The 18400-nt window shown below is 44.6% G+C and overlaps 1 protein-coding gene across 1 annotated transcript; it reads left to right on the forward strand.

Moving 5' to 3' along the window:
* The first annotated feature begins 295 nt into the window (after window positions 1-295).
* On the forward strand, window positions 296-18307 carry IZUMO2 (IZUMO family member 2). Its single transcript, XM_065898263.1, is given in 5 exon segments — window positions 296-482; window positions 485-523; window positions 722-796; window positions 17361-17449; window positions 18275-18307. Coding segments are annotated over 5 exon segments (423 nt in total).
* Window positions 18308-18400: the final 93 nt, after the last annotated feature.

Raw genomic sequence — 18400 nt, forward strand, 5'->3', positions numbered from 1 at the left:
CTGTTTTTCTCAGCTCTAACCCTAGCTCCTGGAGCAGACCTGGCACATAGTAGGTGCTCAATCCACATAAGTTTAAAGAATGAATGTAAGATCCAAGAAGGCAGGGCAGACCTTTGGTTTTTGAGATTCTCTCCTTAGCTCCCAGCTCCACGCCTGGCACAAAGTAGGTGCTCAGCAAACATGCGCCTGCGCACTCACGCACTCACGGAGTGTTTTTCCCCGGGCCTCCCTGACTCCGCCCCTGGCTGGGGGGCGGGGCCGACCGGGTTCTCTGTGAAGTCACAAAGGCCGTGCCATGCCTCTGACTTTAGCACTTCTGCTGCTCTTGGACCTGAGTGCCCGACGAGGCTGGGGCTGCCTGCAGTGTGACCACTCGGTGCGGGAAGCCCTGAGCCAGCTGCGCGTCGCCCTCATCCCCGACCGCTTCCATCAAAAGCAGCTGCAGGCCCGCGCTCGGGCCCTGCTGCTGGGCATGGAGGGGCCTTCCGGGACTACGCGCTGAACGCCTTTGTGGGGAGAGTGGGTGAGTGCTGGGGAGGGGAGGGTGCCTAGCACAGTGGAGAAAGGGACCAGTGGGGCAGCCCGAGGCTGGGCAGGGATACCGACCCTTTGGGGACCACGCCCCCAAGGGGGGAGGGCGGGGCCAATCTCGGAGGGAGCTGGAGGGGATCACTTGGCTCTCGCAGGGACCCACTGGAATTTCCTCCCCTCTCGCCCCCAGGGATAGAGCACCTGGACCTTGTGGCATCCTTTATCAAGAATCAAACAAACAACTTAATGGTTAATTCTCTTAGAGGTAGGAACTAAGAGGGAAAGCCTTTTTCCAGCCCCTTTTCCCTTCCTTCCTTTCCACCGGTTCACCACGCCTTCTCTTGATGTAAAAATAAAAGCAAACACGCTGTACAGCCTTTACTGTGTCAGAGTTGTAGAAAAGTCTAGGACAGGTCATCAAGGTGGGCGGTATTGTGATCTGCCCTTTACAGAGGGGGAGGCTGAGGCTCAGAGAGGTTAGGCGACATACCCAAAGTCACACAGCTAGGAATAACAGAGCTGAGGATTTGAACCTGGGACATCCAGCTTAGACCCTTATATTCCTAACCATCACCCCATGAGGTGTCTCCTGGTTTTGTATTCAGCGGCTCCTGGGACGCCACTCTCAAGGTTGGTCCTTGGAAATCATTGTGGCCGTTAAGACAGTTCCTAACGGGAGGGCAGTAGAGGGTCCTGTGGACTGGGGTGGGAGGACGGATCTAAGCCCCAGGAACCTCACCCCACTTTGAGGGATGGAGCAGGGAGAAGGGCACCACGGAAGAGCCCACCATTTTTTTTTTAAGATATGAAACGTTTGTGTGTGTGTAGTTTGTATAAAGCGAGCCCTGAAAGAGGAATGGGGGTGGGGAGGTGGGTAGATTCGCAGAATACTGATGTCGGTTGTCCTAGGATAAGGGAACAGAAGGTGATGTATGCTTTTCTTGCCTATGCTTGTCAAATTGCTGTGGATTTCCATTTCCTTTTCTTTTTCCCTCCCTCCCCTTTTTAATAACGAATATGCAGTAGTCACAGAATCAGGAGGAAATAACAATCATTTTAATTACATTAAAAAATTAAATTTTATCTCAATTTTTAGAATTGCCCTACCATTTAGTGAATATGAAACTTTAAAAAACAATGCATACTAAGGAGTGCAGGGCTTTTGCGGGGGCAGGGAGAGGTAATGAATATTCTAAAATTGTGGCGATGGTTACATAACTCTGGGAATAATCTAAAAGCCGTTAAGTTGTGTACTTTAAATGGGTGAATTGTATAGTATGTGAGTTATGTCTCAGTAAAGCTGTCCAAAAAAAAAAATCCAAATGTGTATAGTCCCCTTTGACCAGGCCCCTTCCTGGGAACTTTAAACACTGGAAGGTCTGTTCTCAGCTGGCGGACAGGGAGTGAGTTTGAGTTCTCATTCCAGACCTTTGAGAGAGGTGTAGAAATTACAGTGGAGGTCCTGAGGGTGGACTGCCCTGGAATCAAAGCCTGGCTAACCTTCAGCATGCTATTTAACATCTTTGTGCCTCGGTTTCCTCATCTGTAAAATGGGAATAATAGCACTCACCCCATAGTCACTGAGAACCATAAAGAGGTCTGTGAAGGTGCGTTTAGCCCACAGTAAGTGCTCAATAAATGTTAGTTATTAAGGTGATTATGCTGCATCTTGCGTCTCTGTCTAGAGCAGGAATTGGCAAAATATAGCCTGGGGGCCAAATCGGCAAATAAAATTTTATTGGAACTCAGCCACACCCATTCATGTATTTACTGTCTATGTTGCTTTTGCTCTCCAAGGCAGAGCTGAGTAGGGACAATGACCATATAGCCCTCAAAGCTGAAAATACTGACTGTCTGGACCTTCACAGAAAAAGCTTAGAGCAGGAGGTCTCAACTCAGGCCGCAGGTTGGAATCCCCTGGGGAACTTTTAAGACAATCCAGGAGCCCAGGCAGCAGCCCATGCCAATTAAATCAGAATATCAGGGGGTGGGGCCTGAACATCAGTAATTTTTAAACTCTCACTTTTTAAAAAAAGTGATTTTTATATTTTGAAAAAATTCAAATGGATAGAAAAGTGGCAAGAGTAGTACAATAAACACCTATACACCATTCTTAACATTTCACTATATGGTAACCATTGCCACATTTGGGGTGTGAGTGTGTGTGTGTGTGTGTGTGTGTACCATTTGAGACTTAATGATACTTCAACCCTAAATTCTTCAGCAGGCAATCAGGCAATCTCCTAAAAACAAGGAAAGACATTCTCTTACACAGTGAGTGTACCTAGGAATTTAATCAATTCCATACTATCCTCTAATATTCAAACCTCATTAAAATGTCCCCAACTGTCTCAATCATGCCCTTCATGGCTAGTTTTCTTTCAGTGCTGGATCTGTTCTGGGATCATGCATTGCATTCAGTTGTCTTCTATGATGATGACATTTTTGAAGAGTCCAGGCCAATGATTTTACCAACTATTATTATATTATTGGGGTTGGTTACATAGGCAAGGAGCACCCAAGTGGCTTTTCTCAGTTATTCTGTCTCCAGCCCCACCAGAGGTCAAGCTGCTACTGTGTTGGCCCAAGGCCACCACCATGAATCACATTGTTAGCACAGACGGTGTGGTGTGACCCAAGGCTTCCAAGTAAAGAAAGACACACTTAACAGGCGGGTTATTCCAAGGACTTAAAGATTACCTCCCAGGAACGAGGCAAGAACCAAGACTTTTTTTTTTTGGAATGTGCAGGGTTTGGAAAACTCAGACCTGCTGAGTTAACCCTTTACTGTAAAATATAACATGTCAAATGGGGACAAATACTACAGAGGAAAAAAATAAAGCAGAGACCAGGGGATGGGGAGTACTGGGAATAGGGGCAGGGCTTGCAGGTTAAAATAGGACAGCCAAGAAAGACGTCACTGAAAGGTCAGCACGTGAGAAAAGATGTGGAGGAGAGGGGGAAGAAGCTATGAAAGGGTAGAAGTCTAGGCTAGAAGGCTGTAGGCAGAAAGGACAGCAACTGCAGTGCCTGAGATGAGACTGTGATTGGCATATTCACAGAACCTTGAAGAGGCCAGGGAGGCTGGAGTGGAGAGAGAGAGAGAGATGTAGAAGCTGAGGTCCTAGAGGTAAGGGGAAGGGGATGAGTAGGTTGGTACCCGTCAACTGGAAGGGACTTATAATGGTAAGGACTTTCCTCATCACTTCTCTTTTTTTATTTTTTTATTTTTTTGGCTGCACTGCAACCAGGGATTGAACCCACACCCTCGGCAATGAAAGCGTGGAGTCCTAACCACTGGACCACTGGACCACTGAAGAGATTATAGTCGAAAACTTCTCGAACATGGGAAAGGAAATAGTCAATCAAATCCAGGAAGCACAGAGAGTACCACACAGGATAAACCCAAAGAGAAACACACCAAGACACATATTAATCAAACTATCAAAAATTAAATACAAAGAAAAAATACTAAAAGCAGCAAGGGAAAAGCAACAAATAACATACAAGGTTATATGTTAACCCCATAAGATTAACAGCTGATTTTTCAGCAGAAACTCTGCAAGCCAGAAGGGAGTGGCAGGACCTATTTAAAGTGATGAAAGGGGAAAAGCTACAACCAAGATTACTCTACCTAGCAAGGATCTCATTCATGTTCGATGGAGAAATTAAAACCTTTACAGATAAGCAAAAGTTAAGAGAATTCAGCACCACCAAACCAACTTTACAACAAATGCTAAAGGAACTTCTCTAGGCAGGAAACACAAGAAAAGGAAAAGACCTACAGAAACAAACCCAAAACCATTAAGAAAATGGTAATAGGAACATACATATTGATAATTACCTTAAATGTAAATGGATTAAATGCTCCAACCAAAAGACATAGACCGGCTGAGTGGATACAAAAACAAGACCAGTACATATGCTGTCTACAAGAGACCTACTTCAGACATAGGGACACATACAGACTGAAAGTGAGGTGATAGAAAAAACATTCCATGCAAATAGAACTCAAAAGAAAGCTGGAGTAGCAAGTCTCATATCAGACAAAATAGGCTTTAAAGACTATTACAAGAGACAAAGAAGGACACTACATAATGATCAAGGGATCAATCCAAGAAGAAGATATAGCAATTGTAAATATTTATGCACCCAACATAGGAGCACCTCAATTCATAAGGCAAATGCTAACAGCCATAAAAGGGGAAATTGACAGTAACACATTCATAGTAGGGGACTTTAACACCCCACTTTCACCAATGGACAGATCATCCAAAATGAAAATAAATAAGGAAACACAAGCTTTAAATGACACATTAAACAAGATGGACTTAATTAATATTTATAGGACATTCCATCCAAAAACAACAGAATACACTTTCTTCTCAAGTGTTCATGGAACATTCTCCAGGATAGACCATATCTTGGGTCTCAAATCAAGCCTTGGTATATTTAAGAAAATTGAAATCATATCAAGTGTCTTTTCTGACCACAAAGCTATGAGACTAGATATCAATTACAGGAAAAAAAAACCTGTAAAAAATACAAACACATGGAGGCTAAACAATACCCTACTAAACAACCAAGAGATCACTGAAGAAACCAAAGAGGAAATCAAAAAATGCCTAGAAACAAATAACAATGAAAACACGATGACCCAAAACCTATGGGATGCAGCAAAAGCAGTTCTAAGAGGGAAGTTTATAACAACACAACCCTACCTCAAGAAACAAGAAAAATCTCAAATAAACAACCTAACTTTACACCTAAAGCAATTAGAGAAAGAACAAAAACACCCCAAAGTTAGCAGAAGGAAAGGAATCATAAAGATCAGATCAGAAATAAATGAAAAAGAAATGAAGGAAACAATAGCAAAGATCAATAAAACTGAAAGCTGGTTCTTTGAGAAAATAAATAAAATTGATAAATCATGAGCCAGGCTCATCAAGAAAAAAAGGGAGAAGACAAATCAACAGAATTAGAAATGAAAAAGAGAAGTAAAAACTGACACTGCAGAAATACAAAGGATCATGAGAGATTACTAAAAGCAACTATATGCCAATAAAATGGACAACCTGGAAGAAATGGACGAATTCTTAGAAAAGCACAACCTTCCAAGACTGAACCAGGAAGAAACTGAAAATATAAACAGACTAATCTCAAGCACTGAAATCGAAACTGTGATTAAAAATCTTCAAACAAACAAAAGCCCAGGACCAGATGGCTTCACAGGTGAATTCTACCAAACATTTAGAGAAGAGTTAACACCTATCCTTCTCAAACTCTTCCAAAATATAGCACAGGGAAGAACACTCCCAAACTCATTCTACAAGGCCATCGTCACGCTCATACCAAAACCAGACAAAGATGTCACACAAAAAGAAAACTACAGGCCAATATCACTGATGAACATAGATGCAAAAATCCTCAACAAAATACTAGCAAACAGAATCCAACAGCACATTAAAAGGATCATACACCATAAGCAAGTGGAGTTTATCCCAGGAATGCAAGGATTCTTCAATATACACAAATCAATCAACGTGATACACCATATTAACAAACTGAAGGATAAAAACCATATGATAATCTCAATAGATGCAGAGAAAGCTTTTGACAAAATTCCACACCCATTTATGATAAAAACTCTCCAGAAAGTAGGTATAGAGGGAAACTACCTCAACATAATAAAGGCCATATGACAAACCCACAGCCAACATCGTTCTCAATGGTGAAAAACTGAAACCATTTCCTCTAAGATCAGGAACAAGACAAGGTTGCCCACTCTCACCACTGTTACTAAATATAGTTTTGGAAGTTTTAGCTGCAGCAGTCGAAGAAAAAGAAACAAAAGGAATCCAAATCAGAAAAGAAGAAGTAAAACTGTCACTGGTTGCAGATGACATGATGCTATAGATAGATAATCCTAAAGATGCTACCAGAAAACTACTAGAGCTAATCAATGAATTTGGTAGAGTAGCAGGATACAAAATTAATGCACAGAAATCTCTTGCATTCCTATACACTAATGATGAAAAATCTGAAAGAGAAATTAAGGAAACATTCCCATTTACCATTGCAACAAAAAAAAACAAATACCTAGGAATAAACCTACCTAAGGAGACAAGAGACCTGTATGCAGAAAGCTGTAAGACACTGATGAAAGAAATTAAAGATGATACAAACAGATGGAGGGATATACCATGTCCTTGGATTGGAAGACTCAACATTGTGAAAATGACTATACTACGCAAAGCAATGTACAGATTCAATGCAATCCCTATCAAACTACCACTGGCATTTTTCACAGAACTAGAATAAAAAATTTCACAATTTGTATGGAAACACAAAAGACCCCGAATAGCCAAAGCAATCTTGAGAAAGAAAAACGGAGCAGGAGGAATCAGGTTCCCAGTCTTCAGACTATACTACAAAGCTACAGTAATCAAGACAGTATGGTACTGGTACAAAAACAGATATATAGATCAATGGAACAGGATAGAAAGCGCAGAGATAAACCCACACACATATGGTCACCTTACCTTTGATAAAGGAGGCAAGAGTATACAATGAGAAAAGACAACCTCTTCAATAAGTGGTGGTGGGAAAACTGGACAGCTACATTTAAAAGAATGAAATTAGAACACTTCCTAACACTGTACACAAAAATAAACTCAAAATGGATTAAAGACCTAAATGTAAGCCCAGACACTATAAAACTCTTAGAGGAAAACATAGGCAGAACACTCTATGACATAAATCACAGAAAGGTCCTTTTTGACCCACCTCCTAGAGAAATGGAAATAAAAACAAAAATAAACAAATGGTACTTAATGAAGCTTAAAACCTTTTGCACAGCAAATGACGCAACGGACAAAGGATTAATCTCCAAAATATACAAGCAGCTCATGCAGCGCAATATCAAAAAAAAAAAAAAAAACCAATCCAAAGATGGGCAAAAGACCTAAATAGGTATTCCTCCAAAGAAGATATACAAACACATGAAAAGATGCTCAGCATCACTAATCATTAGAGAAATGCAAATCAAAACTTCAATGAGGTATCACCTCACACTGGTCAGAATGGCCACCATCAAAAAATCTACAAACAAATGCTGGAGAGGGTGTAGAGAAAAGGGAACCCTCTTGCATTGTTGGTGGGAATGTAAATTGATACAGCCACTATGGAGAACATTATGGAGGTTCCTTAAAAAACTAAAAATAGAACTACCGTATAACCCAGCAATTCCACTACTGGGCATATACCCTGAAAAAACCATAATTCAAAAAGAGTCATGTACCACAATGTTCATTGCAGCACTATTTACAATAGCCAGGACATGGAAGCAAGCTAAGTGTCCATCGACAGATGAATGGATAAAGAAGATGTGGCACATATATACAATGGAATATTACTCAGCCATAAAAAGAAACGAAATTGAGTTATTTGTAGTGAGGTGGATGGACATAGAGTCTGTCATACAGAGTGAAGTAAATCAGAAAGAGAAAAACAAATACCATATGCTAACACATATATATGGAATCTAAAAAAAAAAAAAGGTTCTGATGAACCTAGGGGCAGGGTAGGAATAAAGACACAGACATAGAGAATGGACTTGAGGACACGGGGAGGGGTAAGGGTAAGCTGGGACGAAGTGAGAGAGTAACACTGACGTATATACACTACCAAATGTAAAATAGATAGCTAGTGGGAAGCAGCTGCATAGCACAGGGAGATCAGCTCTGTGCTTTGCGACCACCTAGAGGGGTGGCATAAGGAGGGTGGGAGGGAGACGCAAGAGGGAGGGGATATGGGAATATACGTATGCATATAGCTGATTCACTTTGTTATACAGCAGAAACTAACACAGCATTATAAAGCAATTATACTCCAATAAAGATGTTAAAAAAAAAAAGTAGTTCCTTTGAAGCCAAATTCACCCCAATTTTAGGGAAAGGGAAATGGAGACAGGTGCATTTGTCAATATGATAGACCCAACCAGATTGAACATGTGACTGACAATATAAAAATTTATATTTTGGTGTGTGTAAGGGTTATAGAGTGACTCAGTTTATCTGAATTCAAAGAATTCATAAAAAGAGGTTTCATTTGTGTGATGCTTTATAGTTAACTGTTTTTAAAGTTGCAGCAATGTTCACAACTCTGTGAAGATTATGTAATCCTTAATAAAAAGAGGAGAAAGTGAAAAAAAAAAAAAGTAGAGGTAGACTTCCCTGGTGGCGCAGTGGGTAAGAATCCGCCTGCCAATGCAAGGGACATCGGTTTGATCCCTGGTCCGGGAAGATCCCACATGCTACGGAGCAACTAAGCCCGTGTGTCACAACTACTGAGCCTGCGTTTCAGGGCCTGTGAGCCACAACTACTGAGCCCCACTTGCTGCAACTACTGAAGCCCACATGCCTAGAGCCGGTGCTTGGAAGCAAGAGAAGCCACCACAATGAGTAGCCCGCACACGGCAAGGAAGAGTAGCCCCATGCTCACCGCACCTAGAGAAAGCCCACTCACAGCAACGAAGACCCAACGCAGCCAAAAATAAATAAATAAAATAAATAAATTTATTAAAAAAAAAAAAGAACATAGACCCTAGACTGTTTGAAACCAGAAGACTGATGATGCTTGAAACTTCACTTTGATGCCAAGCAATCCGAGAACTGTCCACAAGCTGATCACTCCCTGCTCCTTGAACACTATAAAACTCCTCACTACCCCCTCCAAGGTGGGTCACACAGTCTTGAGGGCATTAGCCCCCTGTGGCCCCTTTGCCTGGCAAAGCAATAAAAGCTACTCTTTTCTACTTCACCCAAAACTCTGACTCCGCGTTTCTATTCAGCACCGATGAACAGAGTCTGAGTTTCGGCAACAGGATTTTATTATTCTGATATATTAACAGACGAATTTATAATAACCCAGCGCATCCTTGCATTCCTGGCCATCTCCAGCTCCCACTATAGGGGTCTATTTCCTTTACCACGCTGCCCTTTAAGAGGTGATGGATGAAACTGAGCCAAACAGGAAGGCGGTTGCCCAGGGAAATTGAATAATTAAGTAACAGAGTCTCGATTCATTCACCATCAGTTTAGGTGGTGTCTTGAAAACTTTTGCTTTGGTAGGAGAAATTTGAGTTCGATGGGTTAACTGGACTATGACGTCGCCTCCTGTGGAGGGCAGTGAAAAACTCTGGCTATAATGGAAATATTCACGGTGCCAGTACAGCCATACAGTTGCCAAATACCATGTTTCGGCCAGCTGCAAAGTAGCTGTTTACAGCATTCTTTCTCCCGCCCCACGTTCTACTGGAGGACTCCATTTCCCAGCATTCCCCTGCCCTCAGAGACCTTAGACCTAGAAGAGCGTGAGCCGCAGTGGTTTCTGGGAAATACAGTCCAGCTGCGGAGCGCAGTTTAAAGAACCAGGACTTGAGGTTCCGAGACAGCGACCGCGCAGGCGCCTTCCGGGGCCCGAAGGAGGGCGGGAAGGCCTGGCCGCCGTGCACAACCCGCGGAGGCGCACAGGTGAGTTCCGAACTGGCGGACCCGAGAGGCTGCCGGTGGGTGTGGGCTGACTGAGGCAGGCGCGCAGGAGGCGGACCGAGTCTGCCTGGGTGGGAGGGGAAGGCGCTGTGGGCGGCGCCCCGCCCCCTCCTGTCACTCGTGAGGCTGCCCCAGAGCTCCACTGCCATCGACTCAACGCACAGGAATTGGGAGCCCGCTGTTTTCCAGGTGTCTAGCCGAGTGCGGTTCTGCGGCCATTTCCCAGGAGGGAGAATGTACCTTTTCCTCACTTAGCAGGTGAAGAACAGGCAAGGGAGATTCCATGGCTTCTTCCAGATCACAATGCCGATGAGTTGTCGACATGGTGTGAAACCAGGGTTGTCTGACCCGAAAGCCCTAGCCCCTCTGGGTCTCATCTCCCCTCTCTAATCTCCCACCACCACCCCAACCCCCATTCTGCCTCTCTCTCTCTCTCTCTCTCTCTCCCTGTGTCTCTGCTTCTCTTTCTCTGTGTCTGTCCCCTTCTCTCAGGGCCTCTGCGTGCCCCCAGCCTCCATAAGTCTGTGTGTTTTTTCTAAAAACAGTCATTTTCTTCCAAAACCATTGCACTATGCTCACATCAGGAAATGAACATCCATACAATACTATTGATTAGCTAATCTGCAGGCCTTTTTCAGATTTTGCTAATTGTCCCAATAATGTCCTTAATAGCAAAAGAAAATCCCGTGTCATGCACTGCATTCGTTGTCGTCACTTTAGTCTCCGTTAACCTGGAACAGTTGTTCAGTCTTTCTTTGACCTTCATGATCTTAGCAATTCTGAAGATTGCAGACCATGTACTTCTAGAATGTCCCTCAGTTTGGATGTGTTGGTTGTTCCCTTGTGATTAGATTTAGGCTACATGCTTTTGGCAGAAATACCTTAGGAATGATGCTGTGTCCTTAACAGAGCAGGAGCCTGTGATGTCCGCTTGCCCATCACTGGTCACAAGTTTCTCCCCTTTAAAAAGTTATCCTCGGGCTCCCCTGGTGGCGCAGTGGTTAAGAATCCGCCTGCCAATGCAGGGGACATGGGTTCGAGCCCTGGTCTGGGAAGATCCCACATGCTGCAGAGCAACTAAGCCCTTGCGCCACAACTACTGAGTCTGCGCTCTAGAGCCCGGGAGCCACAACTGCTGAGCCCGTGTGCCACAACTACTGAAGCCTGCGTGCCTAGAGCTCGTGCTCCACAACAAGAGAAGCCACCGCAATGAAAAGACCATGCACCGCAACGAAGAGTAGCCCCTGCTAGCCGCAACTGGAGAGAGCCCACGTGCAGCAATGAAGACCCAATACAGCCAAAATTAAATTAATTAATTTAATTAACTTTTTAAAAAAAGTTATCCTCTTCATTTTGTAATTACAGTAGATCCCATTATCCTCGGAGGGTACATTCCAAGACCCCCAGTGGATGGCTGAAATCTTGGATAGTACTGAACCCTCTATATACTGTTGTTAACCTAAAGAATAAAGCAGCGGGTTATTTTACCAGCAAAATGGGCTTATTCAGGAACAGCAAAGAATTGCAGTTCGGGACAAGCAGGCTATAGCAAAAGCCATAGGAGTCCAACAAACAAGAGAGGAACTTTATCTTATATAGAAATAAAAAAACATGGGAAATTGAGAGGAGTTCTTTTGAATGAAAGTCCGTTAGAGAAAAGTGAGAATTCAGAGTGGTGATGGTTTCTCATTGGCCTAGTTGCTGTGGTAGTTGATTTCTTGTAGGGGATGCAATGTACATCTTTTCTGGTTGGGGCCTATAATAGATGGTTCTTTCCTGCTGAAGCTTCTTCCATTAGGGCCTGTGATGGTTGTGGAGTGGTGCTGCTTGAGAACTCCCCCTCCTGGCCTCCCAACTCCACTTTTTAAATAATCTGATCTAATCTAATCTAATTTAATTTAATTTTTGGCTGCACCACATGGCATATGGGCTCTTACTTCCCTGAACAGGGATCAAACCCACGCCCCCTGCATTGGAAGCATGGAGTCTTAACCACTGGACCGCCAGGGAAGTCCCCCAACTCCACTTTAAATGAGGTTCACTTTTATTAATTTTCACACAGTTTTTTTCTAAACATTCGTACCTATGATAAAATTTCATTTACAAATTAGGCACAGTAAGAGATTAACAATAATAACTAATAATAAAATAGAATAACTTTAAGAATATACAGTAATAAAAGTTTTGTGAATGTGGGCTCTCTCAAAAAATCTCATTGTAGAAATTTAATGCCTCTTCTGTAAAGCACTTATGCTTTACAGTTACATGCGCTGTGGCTGTAACTTTTGCAGTTTGTTGGGGTTTTTTTGTTTTTTTGGCCACGCGGCTTGTGGGATCTTCCCCGACCTGGGATTGGACCTGGGGCCATGGCAGTGAAAGCGCTGAGTCCTAACCACTGGACCACCAGCAAAGTCCTGAATTTCTTTTTCTTTCGTCACAATTTCACAGATAGAAGATTCATTCTTAACGTAGATCTTAGCAACCTCAGCATATGATTTTTTTTCTTTTGTTTTTTAAATTTTATTTATTTTTGGCTGTGTTGGGTCTTCGTTGCTGTGCACAGGCTTTCTCTAGTTACGGCAAGCGGGGACTACTCTTCATTGCGGTGCGCTGGCTTCTCATTGCGGTGGCTTCTCTTGTTATGGAGCACGGACTCTAGGCGCACGGGCTTCAGTAGCTGTGGCCTGCAAGCTCAGTAGTTGTGCCCCGTGGGCTCTAGAGCGCAGGCTCAGTAGTTGTGGCGCACGGGCTTAGTTGCTCTGTGGCATGTGGGGTCTTCCCGGACCAGGGCTCGAGCCCGTGTCCCCTGCATTGGCAGGCGGACTCTTAACCACTGCACCACCAGGGAAGTCCCGGCAGACAGATTCTTGACCACTGCGCCACCAGGGAAGTCTGATATTTTTTTCTGTCTTTATTGAGATCTTTTACCTTTTCACTTAAAGGAAGCACTTTACAGCTTCTCTTTGGCATATTCGAATTATCAGCATCATTACTCTTGCACTTTGGGGCCATTACTAAGTAAAATAAGGGTTGCTTGAACACAAGCACTGTGATACCGCGACAGTCCATCGAGACAACTACTAAGTGACTATGGGGCAGGATACGCTGGACAAGGGGATGATTCATGCCCCAGGTGGGATAGAGCGGGACGGCGCAAAAGTTTATCACGATACTCAGAATGGTGTGTGATTTAAAACTTGTGAATTGTTTCTTTATGGAACTTTCCATTCAGTGTTTTTGGACCACAGTTGACCTCAGGTAACTGAAACCGTGGAAAGCGAAGCTGCGGATAAGGGGGCACTACCGTAGTAAGTGACTCATGGGGAGGTGGTTAAGCCTCTGTTCCTCATCAAAATTTCACCCACTGGTTTCAGCCCTCAGGTGGGTGTGTTCCTGTGTAGCTGGGTGTACGTGCAGCTGTTAGCCTGGAAGCACGTGAGGCTCTGAGTCTTTATTTCTGGACCGTGTTAGTTTCCCATTTCTGCTCTAACAAATTACCAGAAACTTAGTGGCTTCAAACAATACAGATGTAATATTCTCTTACAGTTCTGGAGGCCAGAAGTCTGAACTGGTTTTCACTGGGCAGCAATCAAGGTGTCAGCAGAGCCATGCTTCCTTCAGAGGCTCTAGGGGAGAATCGGTTTCCTGGCCTTTAGCAGCTTCTAGAGGCTGCTTGCATCCCGTGGCTCGTGGCCCCTTCCTTTGGCTTCAAAGCCAGAGGCATAGTGCCTTGTCTCTCTGACTCTGCTCCTCTTTACTTCTGTCACGTGGGCTTCCCCTCCGTGTCAGATCTCCCTCTGCCTCCCTCTTATAAGGACACTTGTCATTGCATTTAGAGTCCACCCAGATAATCCAGGATCATCTTCCCATCTCAAGATGCTTAACTTGAGAGGCAGTGTTCCAGGCTGGGGTTACAGTCCTGCCCAAAGACTCAAACCTAGTGTTTTTTATCTACCTTGCAGTGTATGGGGCTTTCCAGAACCCACAGATATCAATCCCTCCAGGCAGCCTGTGGAAAGGTCACATATTTAACTTGGTTTTTCTAAGGACTTGCTGGGGCTCTGAGCTCACAGCCTGGCTCTCTTACAAATGTTACAAGTGGGTGTGGTCTGCACACAGCCCGCTCTGCTCTGAGTCAGGAGAGGCTGGCTGCATTCAGGAACTCATCACCCCCCCAAAAAGGAAAAAAAAGATGCTTAACTTAATCACATCAAAAGTTCATCCCAGGCCTTGCCTAGTGGCGCAGTGGTTAAGAATCCGCCCGCTAATTCAGGGTCCACGGGTTCAAGCCCTGGTCCGGAAAGATCCCACATGACGTGGAGCAACTAAGCCCCAGCGCCACAACTACTGAGCCTGCGTGCTTAGAACCCGTGCTCCACAACAAGAGAAGCCACCACAATGAGAAGCCCGCGCATGCAACAAAGAGTAGCCCCCGCTCGCCGCAACTAGAGGAAGCCTGAGCGCAGCAAAGAAGACCCAACAGCAGCCAAAAATTTAAAAATTAATTAATTAATTGTTTTTAAAAGTTCATCCCAGGGATATCATTTTTTTTTATATCTTTATTGGAGTATAATTGCTTTACAATAGTGTGTTAGTTTCTGCTTTATAACAAAGTGAATCAGTTATACATATACATATGTTCCCATATCTCATCCCTCTTGCGTCTCCCTCCCTCCCACCCTCCCTATCCCACCCCTCTAGGTGGTCACAAAGCATCGAGCTGACCTCCCTGTGCTATGCGGCTGCTTCCCACTAGCTATCTATTTTACATTTGGTCCATGCCACTCTCTCACTTTGTCACAGCTTACCCTTCCCCCTCCCCATATCCTCAAGTCCATTCTCTAGTAGGTCTGTGTCTTTTTTTTTTTTTTTTTTTTTTTTTTGCGGTATGCGGTCCTCTCACTGTTGTGGCCTCTCCTGTCGCGGAGCACAGGCTCCGGACGCGCAGGCTCAGCGGCCATGGCTTACGGGCCCAGCCGCTCCGTGGCATGCGGGATCCTCCCGGACCGGGGCACAAACCCGTGTCCCCTGCATCGTCAGGCGGACTCCCACCACTGCGCCACCAGGGAAGCCCCAGGTCTGTGTCTTTATTCCTGTCTTACCCCTAGGTTCTTCATGACATTTTTTTCCTTAAATTCCATATATATGTGTTAGCATACGGTATTTGTCTTTCTCTTTCTGACTTACTTCACTCTGTATGACAGACTCTGGGTCCATCCACCTCATTACAAATAGCTCAATTTCGTTTCTTTTTATGGCTGAGTAATATTCCATTGTATATATGTGCCACACCTTCTTTATCCATTCATCCGATGCTGGACACTTAGGTTGTTTCCATCTCCAGGCTATTGTAAATAGAGCTGCAATGAACATTTTGGTACATGACTCTTTGAATTATGGTTTTCTCAGGGTATATGCCCAGTAGTGCACCCCAGGGATATCTTTTGGGACCATTAATTCAGCCCACCAACTGGTCTATGTCCAGGCCTGTCTCCCTCACAGGCAGGAAGTCCCTCGAGGGCAGGATCACATCTCACTCATCTCTCTGCCCTCAGAACCCCAAATGGAGCCTGTTACTCACATGAGTCCCAGAGCATGTTTGACGAATGAATGGGGGTGACCACAGTCTGAGCACCAACTTCTCTTTGTAAAGGATTCTTCAACTTCATCTCAACAGCTGGAATCCTTCTTTAAATGACATCTTAAGCAGGAGTCCAGGATCCTTGGATACTGCTTGGATTTTAGGACAGATAGAAGGAGCTCTGCAAAATGTGGTTCATCCACACAAGGGAATATTATTCAGCCATAAAAAGGAATAAGACACTGATTACATGCTGTAGCATGGATGATCCTTGAACACGTGCTGAATGAAAGAAGCCAGACACAAAATGTCACATATAGTATGGTTCCATTGATATGAAATGTCCAGAACAGGCAAATCCATTGAGACAGAAAGGTTAGTGGTTATGAGGAGGGGCTGGCATGGGGGAAGGGAGATTCAGGGGTAATTGATTAAGTACAAGGTTTCCTTTTAGGACGATGATGAAAATGTCCTGCAACTAGATAGCAGTGATGGTTGCACACCGTTGTGACTGTATTAAATGCCACTGAATTGTATATATTCAAATGGTTAAAATGGTATGTGTTCTGTGTTTTACCACAATTTAAAAATTATAAGACACTACTGTATATAAGATAGATAACCAACAAGGACCTACTGTATAGTACAGGGAACTCTACTCAATATTCTGTAATGACCTATAAGAGAAAATAATCTAAAAAGAATGAATATATGTATATGTGTAACTGATTCACTTTGCTGTACACGTGAAACTGACACAACATTGCAAATCAATTCTACTCCAATAAAATTAAAATTTTTTAAATAAATAAAAATTATAAGAAAAAAAAGGAGGGGTTGGCTCTGGGGGCAGACTTCTGGGTTTGAATCTCACTCTGACACTTGACGTCTATATGACCTTGAGCAATGGCCGTGGCCTCCTGTGCTTGGATTTCCTCATCTGGGGATAACTGTAGTTACTTCTCTGAGAGCTGCTGTTTATTCCTGTCTTTATTGGAGTATAATTGCTTTACAATAGTGTGTTAGTTTCTGCTTTATAACAAAGTGAATCAGTGAATCAGTTATACATATGTTCCCATATCTCTTCCCTCTTGCGTCTCCCTCCCTCCCACCCTCCCTATCCCACCCCTCCAGGCGGTCACAAAGCACTGAGCTGAGCCCCTTGATTACTAGTGGTGATCACTACAGAATGGGGGCCTCGGGACTTCCCTGTTGGCGCAGTGGTTAAGAATCCCCCTGCCAATGCAGAGGACATGGGTTCGAGCCCTGGTCCAGGAAGATCCCACGTGCCGCGGAGCAACTAAGCCCGCACGCCACAACTGCTGAGCCTGCGAGCCACAACTACTGAGCCCGCGTGCCTGAACTATCGAAGCCCACGCACCTAGAGCCCGTGCTCCACAACAAGAGAAGCCACCGCAATGAGAAGCCCGCTCACCGCAACGAAGAGTAGCCCCCGCTCGCCCCAACTAGAGAAAGCCCACGCACAGCGACAAAGACCCAATGCAGCCAAAAATAAATAAAATAAAATAAATTTATATATATATATAAAAAGAACGGGGGCCTCAGGCACCCTGCCCTGAGCCTTTGCTTTGGCTCTCAGGAGACCAGGGGCCCCTCTGTCATGAGGCATCTTTGGCAAAGTGTCTGTCTGTCTAGGCCAGAACTGACCCCCTCTCTGCTCCATCTTCCTCCTGTAGCTTTGCAGACTAAGGCCTGGTTCTTTCTTCTGGAGGTGCATGCCTGGGACCCAGCAATGGCCGTCAGGACCCTGACGGGCAAAGGCCAGGTGAGTCTGGGCTCCCTCTTCCCCGAGATGACTTTGTGGACCCCAGACGGCTTTCCACGTCTCTGCCTGTGCCAAGATCTTCTGCCCCTCCCAATACTGGGAGAGATACAGTGATGGGAGTTTCTCTGGGACTGGGAGGTGCGGGGTCTGGGGCAGAATTCTCTGAGATGGGACGTTACGACACGGTCTAAAAGTCAGTCATCTAATGCTCAGCAGCCTTTTGGTTGCCAGGCGACGTGGACAGTAGATAGTTTTGCTTCATCCTGAGCCTTATTCTTGGAATCCGGAGTGGGGGTTGGGATCAGAGTTGGAGTGTGGGATGGAGTGCGACTTAGGCGTAGCTCCGACATAACCATGACTGGTAGTTTGTTTTTTATTTTGGCCGCGCCGCACAGCATGCAGAAATTCCCCAACTAGGGACTGAACCTGTGCCCCTCTGCACTGGAAAAGCGGAGTCTTAACCCCTGGACCACCAGGGAAGTCCGGTAGTTTTTTAAAAGTGTTTCTCAGGGCTGTCATGTACAGGTGTGTAGGTTACGTACTGCACAAGGGTGCCTCATCTCAGTGGCATGATTTGCATCTTCCACCTCCTACATCGGTATATTGATTATAGCAATTTACACGCAGATGGCAGTCAACTGTCACATGCTAGAAATAATTGGTGTATTATAACAATTTTCCAACAGATGGCAGTAAAGAGTCATGTGAGTGCTGGGGGGCCTTATTCTACTTTCTACCAAGGTGCCTGTGGGCTAACGGCTGCCCTACCTAGACATTTTACATTCCCGTGGGCCGGTTTAATTCAGTCGTCCCAAATCTGCCAAGTCAGAGCGTTCCAGCGCAGGGAACAAGTGGTAGGCTCTTGACACATGACCTGTCCCACCCCAGAGTTCTGGAAAGACGTGCCTGTCGATGATATAAAACTGGCCCTTGCAGGAATCGGTGACCTTC

Source organism: Phocoena phocoena, chromosome 20 (assembly GCF_963924675.1).
Source record: "Phocoena phocoena chromosome 20, mPhoPho1.1, whole genome shotgun sequence".
Taxonomy (NCBI): Eukaryota; Metazoa; Chordata; class Mammalia; order Artiodactyla; family Phocoenidae; genus Phocoena; species Phocoena phocoena.